At 42.2% G+C, this 19915-nt stretch overlaps 2 protein-coding genes across 2 annotated transcripts; one reads left to right on the top strand and one right to left on the bottom strand.

Annotated features, from left to right (window-relative positions):
- The first annotated feature begins 1097 nt into the window (after positions 1-1097).
- On the top strand, positions 1098-4134 carry LOC100697251 (serine protease 23). Its single transcript, XM_005466829.4, has 2 exons — positions 1098-1428; positions 2136-4134. Exons 1-2 carry the CDS (start codon positions 1400-1402, stop codon positions 3334-3336), a joined length of 1230 nt encoding a protein of 409 aa, XP_005466886.1. The 5' UTR covers positions 1098-1399; the 3' UTR covers positions 3337-4134.
- A 266-nt stretch (positions 4135-4400) lies between these two features.
- tmem39a (transmembrane protein 39A) lies at positions 4401-19550 on the bottom strand. Its single transcript, XM_003445798.5, has 9 exons — positions 19237-19550; positions 13849-14062; positions 11842-12064; positions 11519-11602; positions 11236-11390; positions 10207-10564; positions 9919-10106; positions 9700-9820; positions 4401-7358 (listed from the first exon to the last, which is right to left on the bottom strand). Exons 2-9 carry the CDS (start codon positions 13959-13961, stop codon positions 7119-7121), a joined length of 1482 nt encoding a protein of 493 aa, XP_003445846.1. The 5' UTR covers positions 13962-14062; positions 19237-19550; the 3' UTR covers positions 4401-7118.
- Between the last annotated feature and the right edge of the window lie 365 nt (positions 19551-19915).

The raw sequence follows: 19915 nt of genomic DNA, 5'->3' as shown, positions 1-19915 counted from the left end.
TATTAATAAAGGCATCTCTTGATCTTCACAATCACACCTTCCCACAGAGTGCTCTTGGCTTTGTTAGATGTTTTGAAGTTGTTTTTTTTAGCCAGGGAAATAATTCTATTATTATGCACTTCAGATGTCTTCTGTCTTCGTTTTTTCAGGCATTTTTGGTGTTGCTGAGCTGATCAGTGCATTCCTTCTTTTTAACAATGCACCAGATTGTTGATCCGGCCACTCCTAAAGTTTCTGCTCTCTTACAGATTTATTTTGGCCTCCCTCATTTGCAGTGACATCTCTTTGGATTCAAATTTAAAATGACAGTGAAAAGCTCTAAATTCAGTACTTTGAATCAACGTCTGCTTCACAACTAAAAAAAAGAAATGCTGTCTTTGTCCAACAAATTATAAACCTAAGTGTAGTCAGTTTGCCTGTGGCCAGATTTTACCGATGTGATAGAATTGCAACCATGTACATGACTTTACATTTGTATATCTGACATTACTTTGTAGGCACCAAGATAGATGTTGCAAGACAGATGGTCTCGATACCAAAAACAAAAAAAATATAAGTCAATGAGGGAAGTAGATTGCTAGATTCTTTTTTTTTTTAAGTGTAATAAAAAAAACTTGTGCGATTAAAGTTCAAACTCTTGAGGTGATCTCAACTGCACACCTGCTGAGGTAGGCAAAGCTCTACAGTCACCATTTCAACAGCTTTGCACTTATCTGACAGATAGTTTTCCTCATAAGCAATTATTGATCAGAAACATTTTAATTGCTAATTCTTTGCATCTTGTTTTAAAGGGTGAAAATCCACGTTTTTCTCTTTGGGAGCACGTGCGCGTTACATATTGGTGGGTTTCTTTCCGAAAATGTCATTATGTCACAGACAAACTCTGTCTTTTTCTCTGTTTGGTCATCGCTGCCAGAAATTCTACAGCATAAAATCGAGCTATTGATTGTATTAAATCCAGATGCAGACGCGACGTGTGATACGAAAATACAGCACACACACTTCTTTGGATTTGATTTTACGCGCAGCAGAAAGTTGGTAACCAGCAGCTGTGATGGGAAAAGTCACATGACCGGGTGGTTACACTCACTCCGCATCGGATGTGACTGCTTGACTCCAGACAGGCAGGCAGGAGAGCACCTCCTCCTCCTCCTCCTGTAGCAGCAGGAGCGCGCAATGATTCAACGCGTCCGCTGTCGACTCCTTTTTGGATTCACGGCTCAAGCAGCTGAGGTCTGCAGTTCCTGAGTGAAGAGCTGAGAGAGACGACTGGTTTGCTTTCGCAGCAGGAGTTCTTCACCGCTTCAGCTTCCATCGAGGGCGCTGTCTGCTCTGGTTTGAGGGGTATTGCCCCTCTGTCGGTGTTCAGCCAGCAGCTCACCTGCAGAAACTCCTGACAATGTCTCGCTCCCAGGCGGAGCTCCCCCGGTAAGCCACCTCTATGGCAGGTTTCACCCAGTTCATAGGAGGGTAGGAGGGCTGGGTGTGAACCGTGAAAAATCTCCATAGGGCGAGGTTGTAAAATAAAGAAATAAACCTGTAAACTGAGAAGTAATTACCGCCGGCAATTAGAAAACCAGTGCTGAAAATCGATATTTAGCCTTCTGATTTTATGAGTTCAAAAGATAGAATTTTTTTTAAATCCAAGAGTCAGATATGGATTTTTTTCTATCACCGTCCATGACAGCAGTGTATAAAGTAGTTGATCTGACGGGAGGCAGAGAAAGGTCTGAGCGTGTTTAAAATACAATATTCAGGCTTTTATTACCCCTATTTACAACTAACAGAGCCTGTATTTAGTTATTCCACCACTCTGGCAGGCTTAAGGCCAATCCCTCTGGCCACTTTAGGAATTTTCCATCCGAGCACAGTACAGCCTGATCTTTGCCCTTGTTCGTGGTATCTGCCGCATTTTTTTAAGTGGAAGATTGTGGCTGCCAGATTTCAGTGGAGTTAAAAAAATTCTTCAAGCTGAAAAAAAAACCTCTCCTGGCTGTAGTGATGTAATCTGAAATGCATTCTAGATGTTGTTTTTAATTATGTTTGCTGAGGGGTCTGAACATCCGGTCACAGTATGATGAATTTTATCTTTTCAGTGCAGCTGTTCGCTCATCTCTCCTGCCTCTTCTCCGCAGGTTGACCGGCCTCCTCGTTCTCATTTTCCTTCTACCCGTTTTCACGTTTTCCTCATCGTCATCCTCCTCCTCTCACCCTCAGTGGGTCCTCCAGCGTATCCCTGTGGTCATCCCCCAGCACACGGAGGCTCGACCGGCCCCTCATTTTCTGTCTCAAGCCCGCTTGGATGTCACCTCCCCCTGTGACCCCGAATGCCACAAGAAGGCCCCTCGTCTGAGCTACTGGGACCTGCGGAGTCTCCTGGCATATGAGACTCTCCACTCTAATGGTCAGCTCACTGAGACTGCCATTGGGATCTATGGCTACAACCCCAACTCTAACACCAGCCCAGCCTACTTAACTGGGTCCCCAGGCAAGGCTGAGAGGTCACATGTCAGAAGAAAGCGCCAGATCTTTGGCCACGATGGGCGATTTAGTATTGCTGGGCAGGACTTCTTGCTTAAATATCCATTCTCAGTGGCTGTCAAACTGTCCACTGGGTGTTCTGGTACACTGGTGGGAGACCGTCATGTTCTCACAGCTGCTCATTGTGTTCACGATGGTAAAAACTATGTGAAAGGAGCTCAGAGGCTCCGGGTTGGCTTTTTAAAACCTAAGCAACGAGACACACAACAGTCTTCCTTCCACCTTCTCTCCAACTTCACCAACAGTGTCGAAGGAGGTACAAGTCCCTACGCCCCACCTACCAGTGACAAAATGAAGTTCCAGTGGATCAGAGCCAAGCGCACCCACGTTCCCAAAGGCTGGATAAAAGGGAATGCTAATGACATAGGAATGGACTATGACTATGCTTTACTTGAACTCAAGAAACCCCACAAACGGCGCCACATGAAGCTGGGAGTCAGCCCCCCTGCTCAGGGACTGCCTGGTCGCCGAGTCCACTTCTCAGGATTCGATAACGACCGGCCAGGACAGCTGGTGTATCGGTTCTGTCGTGCCGGTGAGGAGACTTCAGACCTGTTGTACCAACACTGCGACGCTCAACCCGGGGCTAGCGGCTCGGGAGTCTACGCACGGATGTGGGATGGTCGGCGCCGACGCTGGGAGCGGAAGGTGATAGGTGTGTTTTCCGGGCATCAGTGGGTGGAGCGACAAGGGGCGTCCCAGGAATTTAATGTAGCGGTGAGAATCACGCCTCTGAAATATGCTCAGATCTGCTACTGGATAAAAGGAAACTTCATGGACTGTAGGGAAGGGTGAAAACAAAAACATGAGGACCACACAAGGGGTGTAAAACCACAGCCACTTTTGGCATAACAGGAGCTACACTTTTCAACCCCACTGCCTGCAGCACTGATATGTTAACATAAATATGCCAATATCTACACGCAGACTAGACTCAGATCCAGTAATGACATTAAATTCATCAAACGGGACACTTTAATTTTTGCCTTTGCTTAGTTTTTGATCATCACTCAAATTTCTAAGAGATCAAGAAAGTCTTTTTCTCCCTTTTAGAACATTTATCAGGATAACTTAAGTTTTATTTGGGCCCATTTAATCTGAAACATGGACCGATGGGGTGGGACCAGAGAAACTGTTTATCTAAACACTGCAGCATTTTAACTGAGCTAATACTAAAGATTGCACTGTTTTCTCTACTGAAATTTATATTTGTGAATGAATGTACAAGTCAGCTACCAAAGTTGCCAACTGTTTCCTTCCAAACTTTAAACCTCTCAGTGGAAACAGTAGTTATCTAGAAGCATAGCATGCTTTATTTACAGTGGGAGGCGGGGTGGAAACATTTTACAGTGGTTGGTGCTTCAGGACTTTTGCAAGTCTGCAGATTACTTGGTAAATGAAGCCGTTTGTGGAGTGTTGTTTCTTATTGCCAAGCGCCATCTGCTGGCCACATAAGAACACTGCATGTGTCCACATGAACATCATGGCAACCCAAGTTAGTTTAGGCCTACATAAGCACTTTTTACTTATTTGTGACGTTTCTGAAGAAACCAGAAAACTGGCAGACTTAATGAAATATATGCTTTGAAATAAGGCAACAGTGTCTTCTATTTTTTTCCCAGTCCGCTCACGAGACACATTAAAACAAACACAATGTTGGTTTGACAAGTTGTTTTTATTTCCAATTTCAAAAAAAAAAAAGAAATTGAAATGCTGTGGGGAACCTGAACACTGTAAAAAGCCGAAATACGAGGACCAGCTCCTTTGACTTCTCCAGCACTGACATACTCAACGGGTTCAACCAGGAGTCTGAATGTGGAAACTTGGATATGTCATGTTTTTTTTAAAAGTATTTGAAGTAAATGAACAACAAGCTGACCAAAATCGAGACAGTAGAGCAGTAATAAATTTAGAATCTAGTCAAATCTCAATTCTTCAGCTTTTATTCAAAGCGGACTCTCCACAGAAGCAGGAGTTACAGAGTTAAATTGTGTCATTTCAGAATTACCCTGGGCAAATTAAAAGATGAGAGCCATTCACAGCTCAGCAATGGCGCTCAACTGAAGGCAACAGCACAGAGAAAGAAAAAGAAAACAAAACATACCGATTCACATCAACAGCACAATTCAGCTGCAAGACTTCGCTACATTCAAGTGTAAAGTGACCACAAAGTATAAGCACCAAAGAAAGGGGTGACGTTTGCAGACAAACTACAACACGTACAGCATGTGAATTAGAGGATCTATCAAACCTGTGCGCTCCACATGTACACTGGTTCATCTCAAAGGTAGTTTCCTCAACTATTTAACACTCAACCTGAAAGCAGATGGTAGCAATTTGAAAAAAAAATCCACTTTGTCAAACTAATGCTTAATACTGCCTGAAGTACGCACTGGCTGCAGACTGACGCTGGTGATGGAGAGGTGGAGGAACATAAAGGCAAAACTACTGACAGGTAAGGTGATGATCGCAAAGTGTGGCTACACAGAAAGGCAACAACAATGCAAGGCAACCTGTTTGTAACACCATTCCGGTAACTGAGAATACATGAAGTGGCATTGAGGTGGCTGTCTTTCCACACCCTGTGATTACGCATTCACTCCCCACTGAAGTGTCACTATTAAACATCCTCTGCTTTCAAACCTAAATGAGAGCATGGTGACAGTGACTTATTTGCAGTGGGTGAAGGGTGAGGATGAAGGATGTTCCAACAGAATACATCGTAAGCCACATTTGTTTTGCGATAAGCATCCAGTCCACAACAGACACAGACCTGATATGATACAGTCCTATATCCCATCATACTTTATTCAAGTGACTGGATGAACATTAAGTAACATGGTGTATTGTAGCCAGATTTCAGTGTGTGAAAGTGTGCTCAGGCATCACCCTCTCACAGCAGCAGCCTTTCTCACTTTAAGTACGCATTAGTGGGACGGGCAGGACTGTACTTGGACTTTCATGAGTGCGCACTGAGTTTAAGGATGCCAGACAAAAGATTTTCCGTCTGACACTTGTGAGGTTGTTTGGAGACTGGTGCTGTTACTCCCCCCTCCAGTGATATGAAGCAAGCAGATACTAACTGTGAAAACATGGTTAGAAGCTGAATGAGAAGAACACGGCATTGTCTGCGGAGGCCGCGGATTGGAGTACCAACTGTGTTTTTCTTCCAGACTGCTCTCGAGTCAGTTTGCATGAACAGTTTATTGGACTTGGTGTAAAAAAATAACATACTGAGACTTTGCTTAAAGGAATACTTACTTTTAGGAAATGTTTTCATCCTTTTACATTTAGATAATAAGATTCATATCACACTCGATCGTAGCTTCAGCTACGTTTTAGCGTAGGTTTAAGTACAGTGGAACAGCTAGTCCAGCCAAACCTGTACAAACCAAAACTAAAATTACCAATAAAGACCCCCTAAAGCTCATTAATATGAACATGTCTCACATGTACTGACTGAACAGATTTATTTTTACCCTTTGGCTTTTGTTTCAATTAAATAAATAAAGATATTTTTTTAAAAAGTCTCACTCACAGGGAATCAGATTCTGCCATTATGTTAAAGCCGTCTCAAAGATATAAACAAAAAGATGTCCTTTAGGGTCACTACAGAGGCAGCAGCAGTGGAAACAGTGATATATCTAACACGGACGCTTGTACAGGAGCCCTTGGCATTTAAATTTAAACGCCTTGGGAACCTTTAAAATGTTGCTTTTCTTTAGAGTAAACTTTCCAAAGGGACATTTAATCCAAATCATGAAAAATGGCCAATAAAGCCAAACCAAGTAAATAAAAACAAAAGGGCAGGGGACAAAACACAAGCGGTCTACTACTTCAGAAATTTCGGACACCTTGTGCATAACTCATTCAAATCTTATGTGCATCTTTGTGACGGCAGAGACTTGTAGCAGAACAGCAGGATTTGACTCCCAGGTATGAAAAGGTACGGTAATAATTTGTCAGGCTAGCCATTTTTCTTGTATTTGCTAATGTTAACAGATTGTCTAACTTTGATCAAAAGACAATAAGCACATTTCCCAAAAATCCCAAATTATTCCTTTTAGAGACAAAGAGGTGCATCAATACTGAAATAAAGAAATCATGCTACCCCCCCAAAAAAACGCCTGTTCCAGATTTAAGACTGAAGCAGAATAAAGGACAATCAGGACCCAAGCATGAAACCTCCCTCTGCTCTGAATCGCTCGCCTGTTTTAACCGACTGTCAAAGGCAAAGTCTGCACCGCCATTGGCCGTCTGCACTTAAAATATCTTTGGTGAAAAGTCACTTCCTGGCATTCCCTGACTTCTCTGTCGCCTAGCAACAACATAACACAACATGCTAATGACATGAGCGTGGTAATGCCCGGTGTAACTCGAAATAGTATACAAAATAAAAATATTCTTTTAAATAGGTCTATATATAAACACTGCATTAAAAATTGAACCGTATCAAAACACAATTTGAGTTCACAGTCTGTCCCTTAATCTCCAAGCGCCTTCCACTTCCATCAGGCCTCCATCCGTCTCGCCTCCGCGTCCAGAGTTTGTAGCAGAGGTCTCGCCGTGCAGAGTCTTTACTGCGACTTGAGCCCCAAACTGTTGGAGGACAGAGGGTAGGAATAGGCTTTGCCCAGCACGATGCGGTCTCGGAGTAGTTTGAAGAGGACATAGTAGTTGCAGAAGAGAATAAGGCCCAGAGACAATGTGTGGTTCCAGCGCTCAGAGCGCAGCAGAGAGTATAACTGGTACAAAACCACGCTGGACTCGATCCAGATCAGCAGGTTCAAGATCCGCAACGGCTTGTGGAACAGGAACTGGAAGCCAAACAGACAAAGAACGGGGAGAAAAAATGACAGAGTGTCATAGATTAAAAAATAAATAAATAAAAAAATCAATATGTGCAGGTGTTAGCGCTGTTGCCTCACAGCTAGAGGCAACAGCGCTAGGGGCCTTTCTGGTTGGAGTTCCCCTGTTAACAACGTGCCTGCACAGGTTTCCTCCCACAATCCAAAGACAGGAAGGTTAACTGTTAAATTTAAACTGGCTGCTCGTGTGAATGAGAGAGAGTGTGGGTTTCTGTCACAGTGTCCTGGATTGGCTATAGCTTTGTGGGGTGGGAAAGCAAAAAAAAAAAGACTGAATAGAGTACACATGTATGGACACTTCGCAGGTTAGGGTGACAGGCAACTTAACCTGCTGTGGACTGTGGGAGACAGCCAGGGCACTCAGAGGAGGCGGCGGTAAATAAATATTCAGAAATGTTGGGCACAACCAGACGCTGAGCAGCTTCCTAATCACTTCACCGCTGTGTGAATCCAACCGTTTCAGGGAATCCCACTAAAGATCACATCTTACTGCATGTTTTTCTTCTCCAATATCCGTTTAAAGGCAGTCTGTGGCAACCTGCTAACTTATGCCATGTTCACTCTAGAAGCACAAAAAGTTGCATTATAATGGTCAACTAAACTGAGGCTGAGTTGCCACACACGTTTTGCCGCAATGCTTGTCGGCATCACCACAGGCTGATGATTTGTTGAAGCTTGGCTTCAGAGTCAGCGAAAAGTAAAGATGCTAGCTCAACTCTATCACCTATCACTGAGTGAGAAGTGCCAGGCATAGGCACTTCTGTACCGGCAGTCTGAACACTCTGAGGAAACTCGCACTTTATTCACTTTATTCACTTGTTGCAGTAGCTTGTGTTTAGAAATGGGCCACGTGGAGCTCTGTTCTAAACGTCTGGGGTGAAGACTCAGTGAAGAGCTACATGATGGACGCAGCAGTAATGTCAAATCTTGTTTTTGCTGGCAGGTAAGAGCCCAAACCATCATTAGTGTTACTGTGGACCCTTCTGTCCAAACCAGTCAAACAGCTTGATTTTCAAACCCCAGCCCAAACATTCATACCATGATCTGAACACGCTATATGGGCCTCTTGAATCCAGTATTTTGTCTTAATGATCTTTAAAAAAAACAAAGTGCAAAAGCCTGTTACAATCCAAAAAAGTAAAAATCAATTTAATACCATCTCTATTATTTATTTTTTTTGTGCAGCTTAAAATGTGGCAGAAGTCATTTCTACCTGATGGATTGACTTAAAGAGTTTGTCAGTTTAGTTTATTCAGGTCTACTGTATTAAACAAACAGTTTCTAGAATATCGCTCTTAAATTCAAGACAATTGTGAGAAGCCCCGCGTCTTCTCAGGAGAAACTGTTGGTTTCAACAGCAAAAACGAACAAAAATCTCATTTCATCCACTCGGCAGAAACAAGTAGGAAAATCTAATTTTATTGGTAAAGCTCTAATATCCCGTTTCCATAAAGGCAGCATGAGGTTGTGCTTAGTTTATGAGTACTGTGGCCAGTCCTTTCTCTTATTTCCAAACACATCATCACTGCCCACACACACAAACACAAAGCCCAATCAGCTGATCAGAATTATGGTCAGTTCACGCTCACGCACAGACACACACACACTCAAATACGGTAATTTACCTTGGCAACATGTAAATAAAGCGCTTGAATTCACTGGAGCTGAAAATGTTATATATATACACACCAGTGATGTTTCTCCTAAAAAACATTGACTGAGTTAACACTAGACTAACCTGCTGAATGTTGATCATAATCACAGATCAAACAGAAGTCTGCAAAAAATAATCACCCAGCAAACAATAACTGAAAAATTGAAGTTGAACCAATTTTAGATCTCCTCTTTGATCGATACCATGAAGTTTTGTGCAAGAAATCAACACAAGTCAAAGTTTTTGTGAGGAAAGCGCCACCTCTTGGTGACACTCTGCAACTGAATTTTCATAATCAAAAGTAAACATGCCTCAGTAGGAGGGAGGAGGTCTCCCAGGAATCATGAATAGGCTTGGGTGGCATTTCTAAGTGTGTCTGTACCCAACCTCCCTTCAGTGGCGATAAGCTAGTACTCTTGTACTGCTTGCAAGTAATCAAATACTGGTGTAAGAGGGACACTGCTGAACAGCACAGAGCAGTGACTACATAATAAGGAAGGCAGTTCCACCAGAGCTGATGTTTTTTGTTTGTTTTTTCCTCATTTCTGAACACATCTGAAAAAAAATTCATTAGAAACCAGAAGAGAAAACGGTGAACATCAGTGTAGTTAATATGGGAAATTCACAGGTACTCACATAAAATCTTGCATGGGAAACATCAGAGGGGAGAGCCACATTATAGGGACCGACCGCCTTATACAGACTTCGACTATGTCGTACTAAAACCCCCTGAGGCCAAATGGTGCTTTCTGACCACCTGCAAAACATTAACAGCACAGTTATACATAACCTATTAGAGAAGTTTAGAAATGACTTTTTAAGTACACCAGAGTGTGCGCACACTGGGCCACTCACATGTGCTGAGGTGCGTTACTGTATGAGCCGTGCTCCAGCTTCTGCCAGCGGCCGAGGTGAGCCGCCGAGCGATGAAGCAGGTCGCAGTAGCTGGGGGGCAGCAGCTGGCTCATCAGCATCACGAATGCGTTGATCCACACCATGATGAGATGCTCACATGACCAGCGCATGTCATAGTACTGGGTGCTCTGTAGGAGTAAGAAGAACGAGTAAGAAACCAGACGCAACCCTACGCAACACGAGGTCGGGAATTTATAACGGAGAAAGAGACTTAAGTGAAACACCCACCTTTACAAAGCACAGGGGCAGAAAGGCTACGTAGTAAGCGCTGAAGAGCGAGTTGAAAAGCACTTCCTTGATTCGCCGGTTGAAGTCGCTCTTCAGCTCCTCCACCTCTGCTCGAATCAGCTCTGGTGTGTGAGAGTGTGTGGGTGGCGGGCAGGTGTGTGTGGGCATGTGTGGGGGGCTAGAAAACTGCTCTCTGAGGTTCTCTCGTAACAGGAAGAGGAAGTCGCGTGGTCGGAAGAAGGGGGTTTCTGTTAGGTCGGTCTGCTGGTGGTCAGCTGTGTAATCGCAGTCGGCTGGTGCCGCCTGGCTTTTCCCTCCCTCTTGATGGAAGCAGCAGAGTGGGACATAAACACCGAATCTGCGGATGAAAAACAAATAAACGACACAAAAGCATTTTTTACCTTCAGATCAGGATGGAATGACAATTGAGATGGTAAATACCATGTCCACATAGCCTTACAGCTATCTGAATCATTTCCTTTAAAAAAATCTGGTTAATGGCTAGAAAATGTGTAGTAGCTAAATTATTCCTTTTCCAATGCTTCCAAGTTTAGGATTTTTTTCCACTGCTGCCAGCCATCTCATAAACCGTGTATGTGAGCAAGGTTTTCACTTTTACACAGTCCAAACAGAAAAATGTCTTTTTGAATTTGATGCCACAGCAAGCAGGAAAAAAAGACAATTGAAGTTCTGCTGACCGATGTTCATTTGACAGTTGTGGCAACCATTTGTGGGAAGCACTTCAGATAAAGCGCTTATCAGATCACCACACAACCTGTGCACAATTTTACAATACTTCATTCAGGAGCCGCACAGTCCAGTTTCTGTTATTTCTTTTAAAGCAACTGACCCCTATTCCAAATATAAAAATTATCCCCATTTTTTACAATTTGCATGCATTGCGCCTCTGATAGCAGACTTTGACTGCTTCACTCCAGATAATTCAAAACATTGAGAAATACTTTGCTTTGAGACAAATTATTCAGTGGTAGGCTGGCCTTTAGAGAGTGAAGTGGACCAAACACTCACGGATATCCCAGGAAGAGGAGGTTAAGCACTGAGTGGTTCTTGCAGAGGTTGACCAGCGTCCAGCACAGCACCCAGCCGCACAGGGTCAGCAGGCTTAGCCGAGCTGCGATTAAAAGCACGTAGCGCAGCAGAGACCCCCCGCTGCTCTGAGACACCTGGGCGAGACAGAAGCAGAACAACACGTCGTTATGAGAGAGAGCATGGCAGCCACACTGACATCATGAGGGATCAGGTCCCTACAGTGTGCTTGCTGATTGCTTACAGAGATAGAATCTGTGTTTACCTCAGAAACAATTGTCCAAACGAGCCTCCTGGCCAGCATTACTGTGATGAAGATAACCAGGTGGTAGTCCATTAAATGAAAGTTCTGTTGTAGGGAGATAAAAAGCTAGGGTTTTTTTTTTTTTCTCCACAGAGACATTTTTGCTTATTACATTAAACCTCTTAATAAGAAAGTGGTACGTTATGAGTTGGGGAAAGACAGGAACATACTGATGTAGTTTTACTTACAATTTTAAAAATGTAATAACAGAAAACTGAAATGATGACCTATTTTTAGGACTACTGAGGGAACTGGTGGGAAAAGAGTGTGTCAAGTGTTCTTACGAGCGAGGTAGAGGCAGCAGGGTGGCTGTATGGGTACCACCACACTGTCCTGTAGATGTTTATGTACTGGACAAACAAGGCCACCAGCAAATAGAGAAAAAGCAGGAACTCAAACAGCAGGCTGCTGTCCAATGGGAGCTCGGGGATCCTCGAGTGACGGACCGGCTCCGGAGTAATGAGGGCTGAGATGGGTGGAGCAGATAGACCCAGCGTGTTACTGCTCCTGGAGACAAAACGAGAAAAAGAAAGCACACAACACAGGGAGAGAGGGAGAGGTATATAAAAACTCAAACACATCTGGGTGTGTGTTTAAAAAGTCACACCTACTGCAAGGTAGGGTAGGGCAATATGGCCAAAAATATTCATCACAATATACATTTGAAAATTTGCGATAATGATATAACTGACAATATAATTGATGGGAGACAAAATACTTTACAACTCCACAACTTTATTAGTGCAAAAAAAAAAAAAAAACCATCAATGTATTTTCAATTAAACAAGTGGCTGTTTATTATGTGCATTAAAGCTATATAAAAAATTAACAATGCAAATGCAAATTCCTTGCTGACAGTTTAGCCAAAAGGCATTTCCAGTGGAAATGGGCTGACATATCCTGAGCATAACCATATATAATATCCACAAAAATTAAATAAAGAGGTGCTTTGCAACATGCAGTGTGCCAAATAAATAAGTCAAATACATATTTTTCGGACCATAAGGCGCACGGGATTATAAAGCGCATTAAGCGAAACAAAACAGTCAGATAAGTCTAACAACTCATTCTTCTTGCTTCTTCCACTTCTATATCATTGATTTATTAATGCTGAATTCTCTTGCAGCTGTGTGACTGATAGCCTTGAGTTTAAAATCTGCTTCATAAGCATGTCTCTAACTCTTTGGGGTCCTTATACACACACAATACAATAATATTATGTATGTTATTTTTTGACACATTGGTTTGAGGTCAGTAAACACAACCAGAATTCATACATGAGGCGCACCAGATTACAAGGTGCACTGTTGATTTTTGAGAAAATTAAAGGCTTTTAAGGGCGACATTTAGTCAGAAAAATACGGTAATGACAACGGCCCGCTTGCCTGTTCTACAAAAAAAAAGTGCTTTGGTGGCCATCTGACAGACAAAAACCAAACCAGTTCCACACCACTGAAGTGGCACCATTTTTACAAAGCAATTCTGGTTCATCTGTTTCATTCAACGATCCGCTTTCGCCCTTCTCATTCTCCGCCACCGCTGTGCTTTTTCCGCCATATGCGTATGAAAACAAACCCATATTCTAACGCGACCTTTCATTTTCTTATCATTGCCTAACATTGTACTGGTATTACCATGAACGGTACAATATGGCCCAGCCCTACTGCAAAGTGTGTATTCAAACAAAATGGGATGTGGAGACGAGTCTACAACACCCTGGCAACTGGTCAGCCAGGTGAACTCATTCCTTCTAACCTCCTTGTGATCCCCAACTAGTCAGGTAATACTTGATCAGTTTCTTCCCTAGCAACCACTGGTAACTGGGGGCGTGGGGTGGTGGTGGTGGTGGGGGTCAGTAGGGATGTGTAACTGAGGCTTAAAATAAACTCAGTTTAAAGTTTGTTTGTTTTTTTGTGGTAGGGATGCAACAATATGCCAGCTGAATAATCCGCATATGCAGACACTGGCTGATGTTGACTGCTTTGACTGCTATGGGTGAATCATGCAGGGCTTCCTCCTGAACGTTGATGCTTCAAAGTCATCACAGGTTAAAAGACGGTGTGATAAATCACAATAAATGTCTCATTTAGATGAAAGTGACTCATGTATCATCAGACTTCTGACTTTCACCTCACACAGACAGTTGACATAATATAAGAAAAAAAATTTTATTTTTTTATTTGTGAATTGGCTCAGAATTTCTTAATCAGTCCTGCTTTAAATACAGAAATGAGTCAAAATCTCTTTATTACTGCATCCTGACAGAACTGAGAGGCTCTCTGTGTGCATACCTGTTCCTGAGGCCTGTACCATTCCCAACGTTTCCTCCAACCAGAGTCTGCAGGGACGGCAGAGCGGAGCGACTTAGCTGCTGTCTGCTGGGACCCCTGCGACCTCCTGGCATGGTCGCCTATTACTGTGGCAACCAAGGGCAGAGCCCACCAACCAAAAGCCACTGGGACTTCCCCCTTCCTCCTCAGTGAGCCACCATGTACTGCCAGGCCACTGTGAAGCAAACCAAAAGAGAAGACAATGTTTCATAAGACAAAAAGAAAGATTATGAAAAACCCACATCACACCGTTCAAACTGAACTCACACAAACCCGAAGCCCTCTACTCTGCGAGAACAGAGCTTTGTCATTTGTTTTGTTAAATCACTTTAATTGTATATAACTGTTTTCAGAATGAAAGGCAACTTCAACAAGAGTTTACAAGCTTGTCAAAGCTGCTGTGTTTGATACAACTAGCACATTACTATGCAATGTCAAACATTTTTGAACTATACTTAAAAAAACCTGTTAAAGCCTAAGAGGAATAATACACAAGGTTGTCTTCATTCACATATAAAACACTTACAGGTCCTCTGAGCCATCTATGCCATCTTATCTACAATAAGTGGAATTTCTTTGGACTGTTATGAGGATAGTTTCTAGCTGCTCTTTTAACTCACAGCCTTACTTAAATGACAGAAATGGAACAGACAAATTATCTGACACACTTTCGATTACAACACAGTGAAAGCTCCACCACAAACTACAGCCACTCAAATGAGCTCACAATGGTTCAGCACTTTATTGAAAGATAAAAAAGTATAACAGAGATTGAGACTCATAGCAGGGCTGCTGAATAGCTTTAAGCTTGGCTTGCCTAATAAACTTGTATATACACATACAGAGTCATCTGCACTGCACATCACACATGCTCTGCAGTCTTGGACGCTTGTCGGCACTATCTAGTAGTGAAAATGTAAGTGTCTTACTCAGCTGGATTAGCCTTCAAAGGGAGTTTAACTAGTGCAAAGTCAGTGTGAGGACAGAGCAGGAAAAGTCCTGTGAATCTACAGGAAGAGTCCTCCTGCACATTCTACTTACATTATTTGTGTAGGATGTGGGGAACACAAAAAAAAAAAAAAAAAAAAAAAAAAACTTCAGATGAGATCTCAATTCGAATTTTGAGTTGCTGCCCATTTCATCACCAGTCTAGGTAAAAGCAGCTATAGAAATAGACACAGAGATCCCCTTTATCTTTCCAGAGGCTACACTCTCCTGTCAAACCCCCTGTTAAGCAAGGCAAAAAGATGCGTCATCGCTCTCCAACTGCACAGACAAGGAAACCTGAGCATAAGCAGTTTTGCCTGCTTATGCCGATTTTGGGGGGAAAAAAATGCCTAGAGGCATTTACAACGTGTCTTCATGCCAAAGAATTCAAATGCTAACACACCTCTGAGGGTGTGTGCAAACGTGTTTAGTGAGACTGATATACACAGAAAATGACAACCTGTCAGACAAAACCTACTCTCTGCTCCTTTAAAGAACACAAACAAATGTCCCTGTGCTTACTCATGCCTGGCCTAATTCACGGGCTGTTATTGTTTACACCTGAGCTTTTTCTATCAAGGTGCCCAATGAGCTGTGGTAACAGGTCAGCTAGGTCATACTCCACAGCACACATTTAGAAAATAAAAGTCCACAGATAAGCAACTTATTCTAAGTTTAAACTGTTCCACAAAATGTTCCTGTGTGTGTGTGTGTGTGTGTGTGTGTGTGTGTGTTAAAAACAAGTTTGCGATCGTTTTCCGCAAATCTCCAAGATCTCTGTAGTCATGTCAACCAAAGAGTAGTAACCTTACAGATATTCAGCTTATGGCACATTTAAAACAGTAAACTGGTCACATATAAAAAGCTGTAACTGGTTCATTTTTATAAACATTAAATAAATATTTGAATACTCTTCTGTTTAACTAGCAGTTAGGTGACTGGCTGGTTAACAAATATAACTGAGGGGATTTTTGGTTTTTAAATCAGTGCATTGATGAGCTTACTGGTCAAGTAAACACAAAAACTTCTATTTCTCAAATGTGCTGCCTTTTCGGTTTTATTTTCATTGTAAATTAATTGTTCTAGTCTTTCTGTGCTTGCTCAAAAAAATTTAATAATAAAACATGAAACTGATGCAGTGAGACAATTTTTTAAAAATCTGATGGTTTTATTTCATGGTTTTAACACTGATTGTGTTAATCGGACATTACGTCTTTATCTGAGCTGAAAGTCGAGCTAAACAATTCTAACAGCAACTCTTGGCAGCGATATGTGACGTGACACATGTACGAGTTTTTGCCAGTTGAATAAAGTTAATTTAGTCCAGTTGGACGTCTGAAAATATTAAACTACGGGAGTTTAGAGTTGAAACAATGAATCAATAAAATAATACAAAAACAAAGGCTGGTTATTATGATTAAAGGCCTTTACACACCGGGTGCATAAAATCTGTGCAAATGTGTCCTGTGTTACAAATATTTTTCAGACTCACCTATTCTTAATGGAGATGTTCAACAACCAACAGTGCAATATATATGCAGTAAAGTGCAATAAGTGCAATAAAATCATGTATATTATATAAAAGAAAAGGGGAATTCAATGTAAGCCACTTTTAACAGCTCAATAATTTAAATAATTTGCAATCAGTTCCAGATTTTTAAGAATTTGCTGCAGTTTTATCTCGTGCTCACTAGTTACTTTATTAGGTACACCTTACTAGCACTGGGTTGGACACTCCTTTGCCTTCACAACTGACATAATTCTTTATGGCACAGATTCAACAAGGTGCTGGAGACCTTATTCAGATTTTGATCCATACGGACATAAAAGCATCACGCAGTTGCTGCAGATTTGTCTGCATCCATAATCCTTTCTACTACGTCCCAAAGATGCTCAACTGGACTGAGATTTGGAGACTGTGGAGCTCATTTGAACACAGTGAACTCAATGTTTTATTGAAGAGTTTGACATGAAATTGAGCTTTGTGATATTGGGTGTTATCCTGCTTTTACAAGGGTGATTTATTTATTTATTTGCCAATGAGTAAGTTTGTTAATAATGATGAGGTAATACAAGCAGTCAACAGAAAAAAAATAATAATAGCGCTGTTTTAACAGCACCCTCTTTCATCTGCGAGCAAATGTCCCCTCCTCAAGTTAGTCCTGTTTGAGTACTTTGCTCACACTACATGTCTGCACAAGCACCACACCGCTTTGGTTACATCCTTAGGTTTGCCTCTTTCATCCCAAAATTGGCGACTTTATTTATTTATTTTTTTTCTTGCTGTCAGCATTAACGTGCCGTCATCACGACTAACGCGATTAACAATGAACCCATCTGGAGCGCAGACTGAGTCAAAATCCCTGAAATGTCTCTGTCAACGCATTTCAGGCAGTTTGTCCAAAGTTTGTTCATTCTGCACTGCAGACGAGTTGAGCGTTTTAAAATTTTTAATCGCGTTAATCGTGATGACCGCGTTAACGCTGACAGCCCTAAATTTTGGGGGAAATTAGTTCGTCCATGTTTGAACTTCTGTGTTGTAAGCGTGCAAATCAGTCCGTGCGTGATTACATTGCTCCGCCCATCAAAAAGTGTGTGCATGCGTGAATATATCGCCAATCGTCAATTATTTGACTGAAGATTGTCGGTTGGAAAATTTTTAGATATAGCCCCAACCCTATTACACATCAGTTTCCTGTTCTTAGCTGACAGAAGCAGCACCTACTGTGGTCTTCTGCCGCTGTAGCCCGACTGCTTCAAGGGTGGAGGTGTTGTGCATTCACAGATCTCGTCTGCATATCTTGTTTGGAATGAGCTGTTGCTTTAAGTTACTGTTGGCTCCCAATCAGCTCAAAGCAGTCTGGACATTATCCACTCCACTCCACTCTGGGATCAACAAGGCATCTTTCATGAGAAAACCACAGCTCACTAGAAAGTTTCCATTCTTCTGACCATTTATGTAAACCATAGAGATGGTGATGGGGGAAAATCCCAGTAGATTAGCAGTTTCTGAATTGCTCAGACCAACACTGCCTGGCACAACCATCCTACGTTCATCATCACCTTTCTTCCTCATTCTGATGGTTTGAATTTCAGCTGGTCATCTCGATCATATCGACATAACTGAATGCACAGAGTTACCACCCTGTGACTGACTGCGTAGATTTTTTGATTAGATTTCTGACTGATTAGACGTTTCCGTTGACAAGGAGTTGAACAGGTGTTCCTAATGAAGCAGCCAGTGAGAGTGTACATATTATTCTGTGGGTTTCTCTATTTTGTTTTTCCTTCTTCTGTCGAGGGGATAGTGGCATTTATGAGAAGAAAATAGGCTGGGTATATGTGCGAGCCTGTTCACTCACCATTATAGAAATGCTGTAAAACATGAAACATATACTAAAAACTAAAATAATGATAAGCTACAATAAAAAGAGAAACTTTTGAGACTTTGCTGATTGTACACCATGAACTATTGAATTTATGTCTCCTAGGCATTGCACTGTACGATTTTCTTCCCCCACTATTTTCTTGTTTGCTTGTTGCAAGTCTGCAAACAACAAAAATGTCACCTGAGGAAGTGTAGCTACAACTCAAATACTTGTCACTCTCATTATATAGATTTGTATCATTGCCCAGTGACGTAAAACACACACACACACACACACACACACACACACACACACCAAGAACGTAGTCCTTGCTTTTTTCTCATCAACCAGAGATAGGCCTCTAAAAGAAACGCAAACCAGAGCCAGATAAGCAGCAGCCTCTATGTATACTAACATTTCCTTTATGCTGATGGAGTTTGTGAAACATGATGGAGAAGATAAAACAGCTTGCTCACAGACCACTGTGCGGCATCAATATCGAGCATTGGAGCTGACTGTACAAACAGGAAACCGACGTTAACTCACGCACACGCGACTCAAACAGAGCATAGGGACGCAAGATGACAACTCAAAAAAAAGAAGCCAAAAGTGAAAACAGGAACTGAGGCTTACAGAAATGAACTACAATGAAGGGATTGCAGGATGGTGTTTAGCAATTTTGTGGAAGTGCAACATGTTTCTTACTTTAAGTGCGACTCCTTACAATTGTGAAAGGCTTTTGTTGCACTGTTGGACGCTGCAGAACATTTTGTGAGGTGTTGTTTTGATGGGGGGGGGGGACTTGCTAAGACATGCACTGAAAGCTGCTCGCCTGAATCATGACATAAGGCAGCGTTGTATCCTTTTTTTTAAGACTGCGGAAACTTGGGAGCGCACTTTGAAAAGAGCGCTAAAAACGGACACACGCAATAGCTTTAAGCTCGGTGGCAAACGTGGAGAGTCTGAAAGCTGTGTAAAAGCCGTCGTTACTCACAAAACATCGACAACATGCGGGCGGCTGAGCTGGACGAGGATGCATCAGTCAGTTGTGCGGCGAGTCCGGGTTGTACCGAGCATTTCTCCGCCTTTCAGCTTCAATTCCCCGGACTGAGCTGCTGTGGTGACGGGCTACAGCGGCGAGGGCGACGCTGGGGAGTCGCTTTTTCTCGGGGTGAGAGCACTAAACGTCTCAAAAAGTTAGCCCTGGGCTGGAAGAGCAACAGTGTAAATGCGTTGCACAGAGACCGACGTGGCAAACCCGCACCGCCTCTGCGCGTGTCGTCATCAGCGCGCGACTAAAGCAAGCTCAGACTGCACAGTCGCAGTTTGATTAAAAAAATAAAAAAAAAACAATACAAAAAAGGCTGATCTGGAGTCAGTGCATCGTTTTTTCATCTTTTATTCTTAGTGCTGCACTTCACTCATGTACTGTACTATCAGAACATTTTGCATGCACATGATTTTACTGCCCATACTGTTGTTTGTAGTGGCAAACTATGCAGCTTTGCCCCTATGCCCACAGTCTCTTCTCCTACTGCCCTACAATGGTAAAATACATAAATAATAATAATAATAAATTATGGAATTGCGATTGAAGATAACATTTCAAGAGAAAAAGAAAGAAAAAAATCGAGATTAAATATCCTGTTTTTCTAAGAATTTAATTCATATTC

The sequence above is a fragment of the Oreochromis niloticus genome, linkage group LG1 (genome assembly GCF_001858045.2).
Source record: "Oreochromis niloticus isolate F11D_XX linkage group LG1, O_niloticus_UMD_NMBU, whole genome shotgun sequence".
Classification (NCBI taxonomy): Eukaryota; Metazoa; Chordata; class Actinopteri; order Cichliformes; family Cichlidae; genus Oreochromis; species Oreochromis niloticus.
The sequence above is the reverse complement of the archived record's forward strand: the minus strand, read 5'-3'. Positions and strand labels throughout refer to the sequence as shown.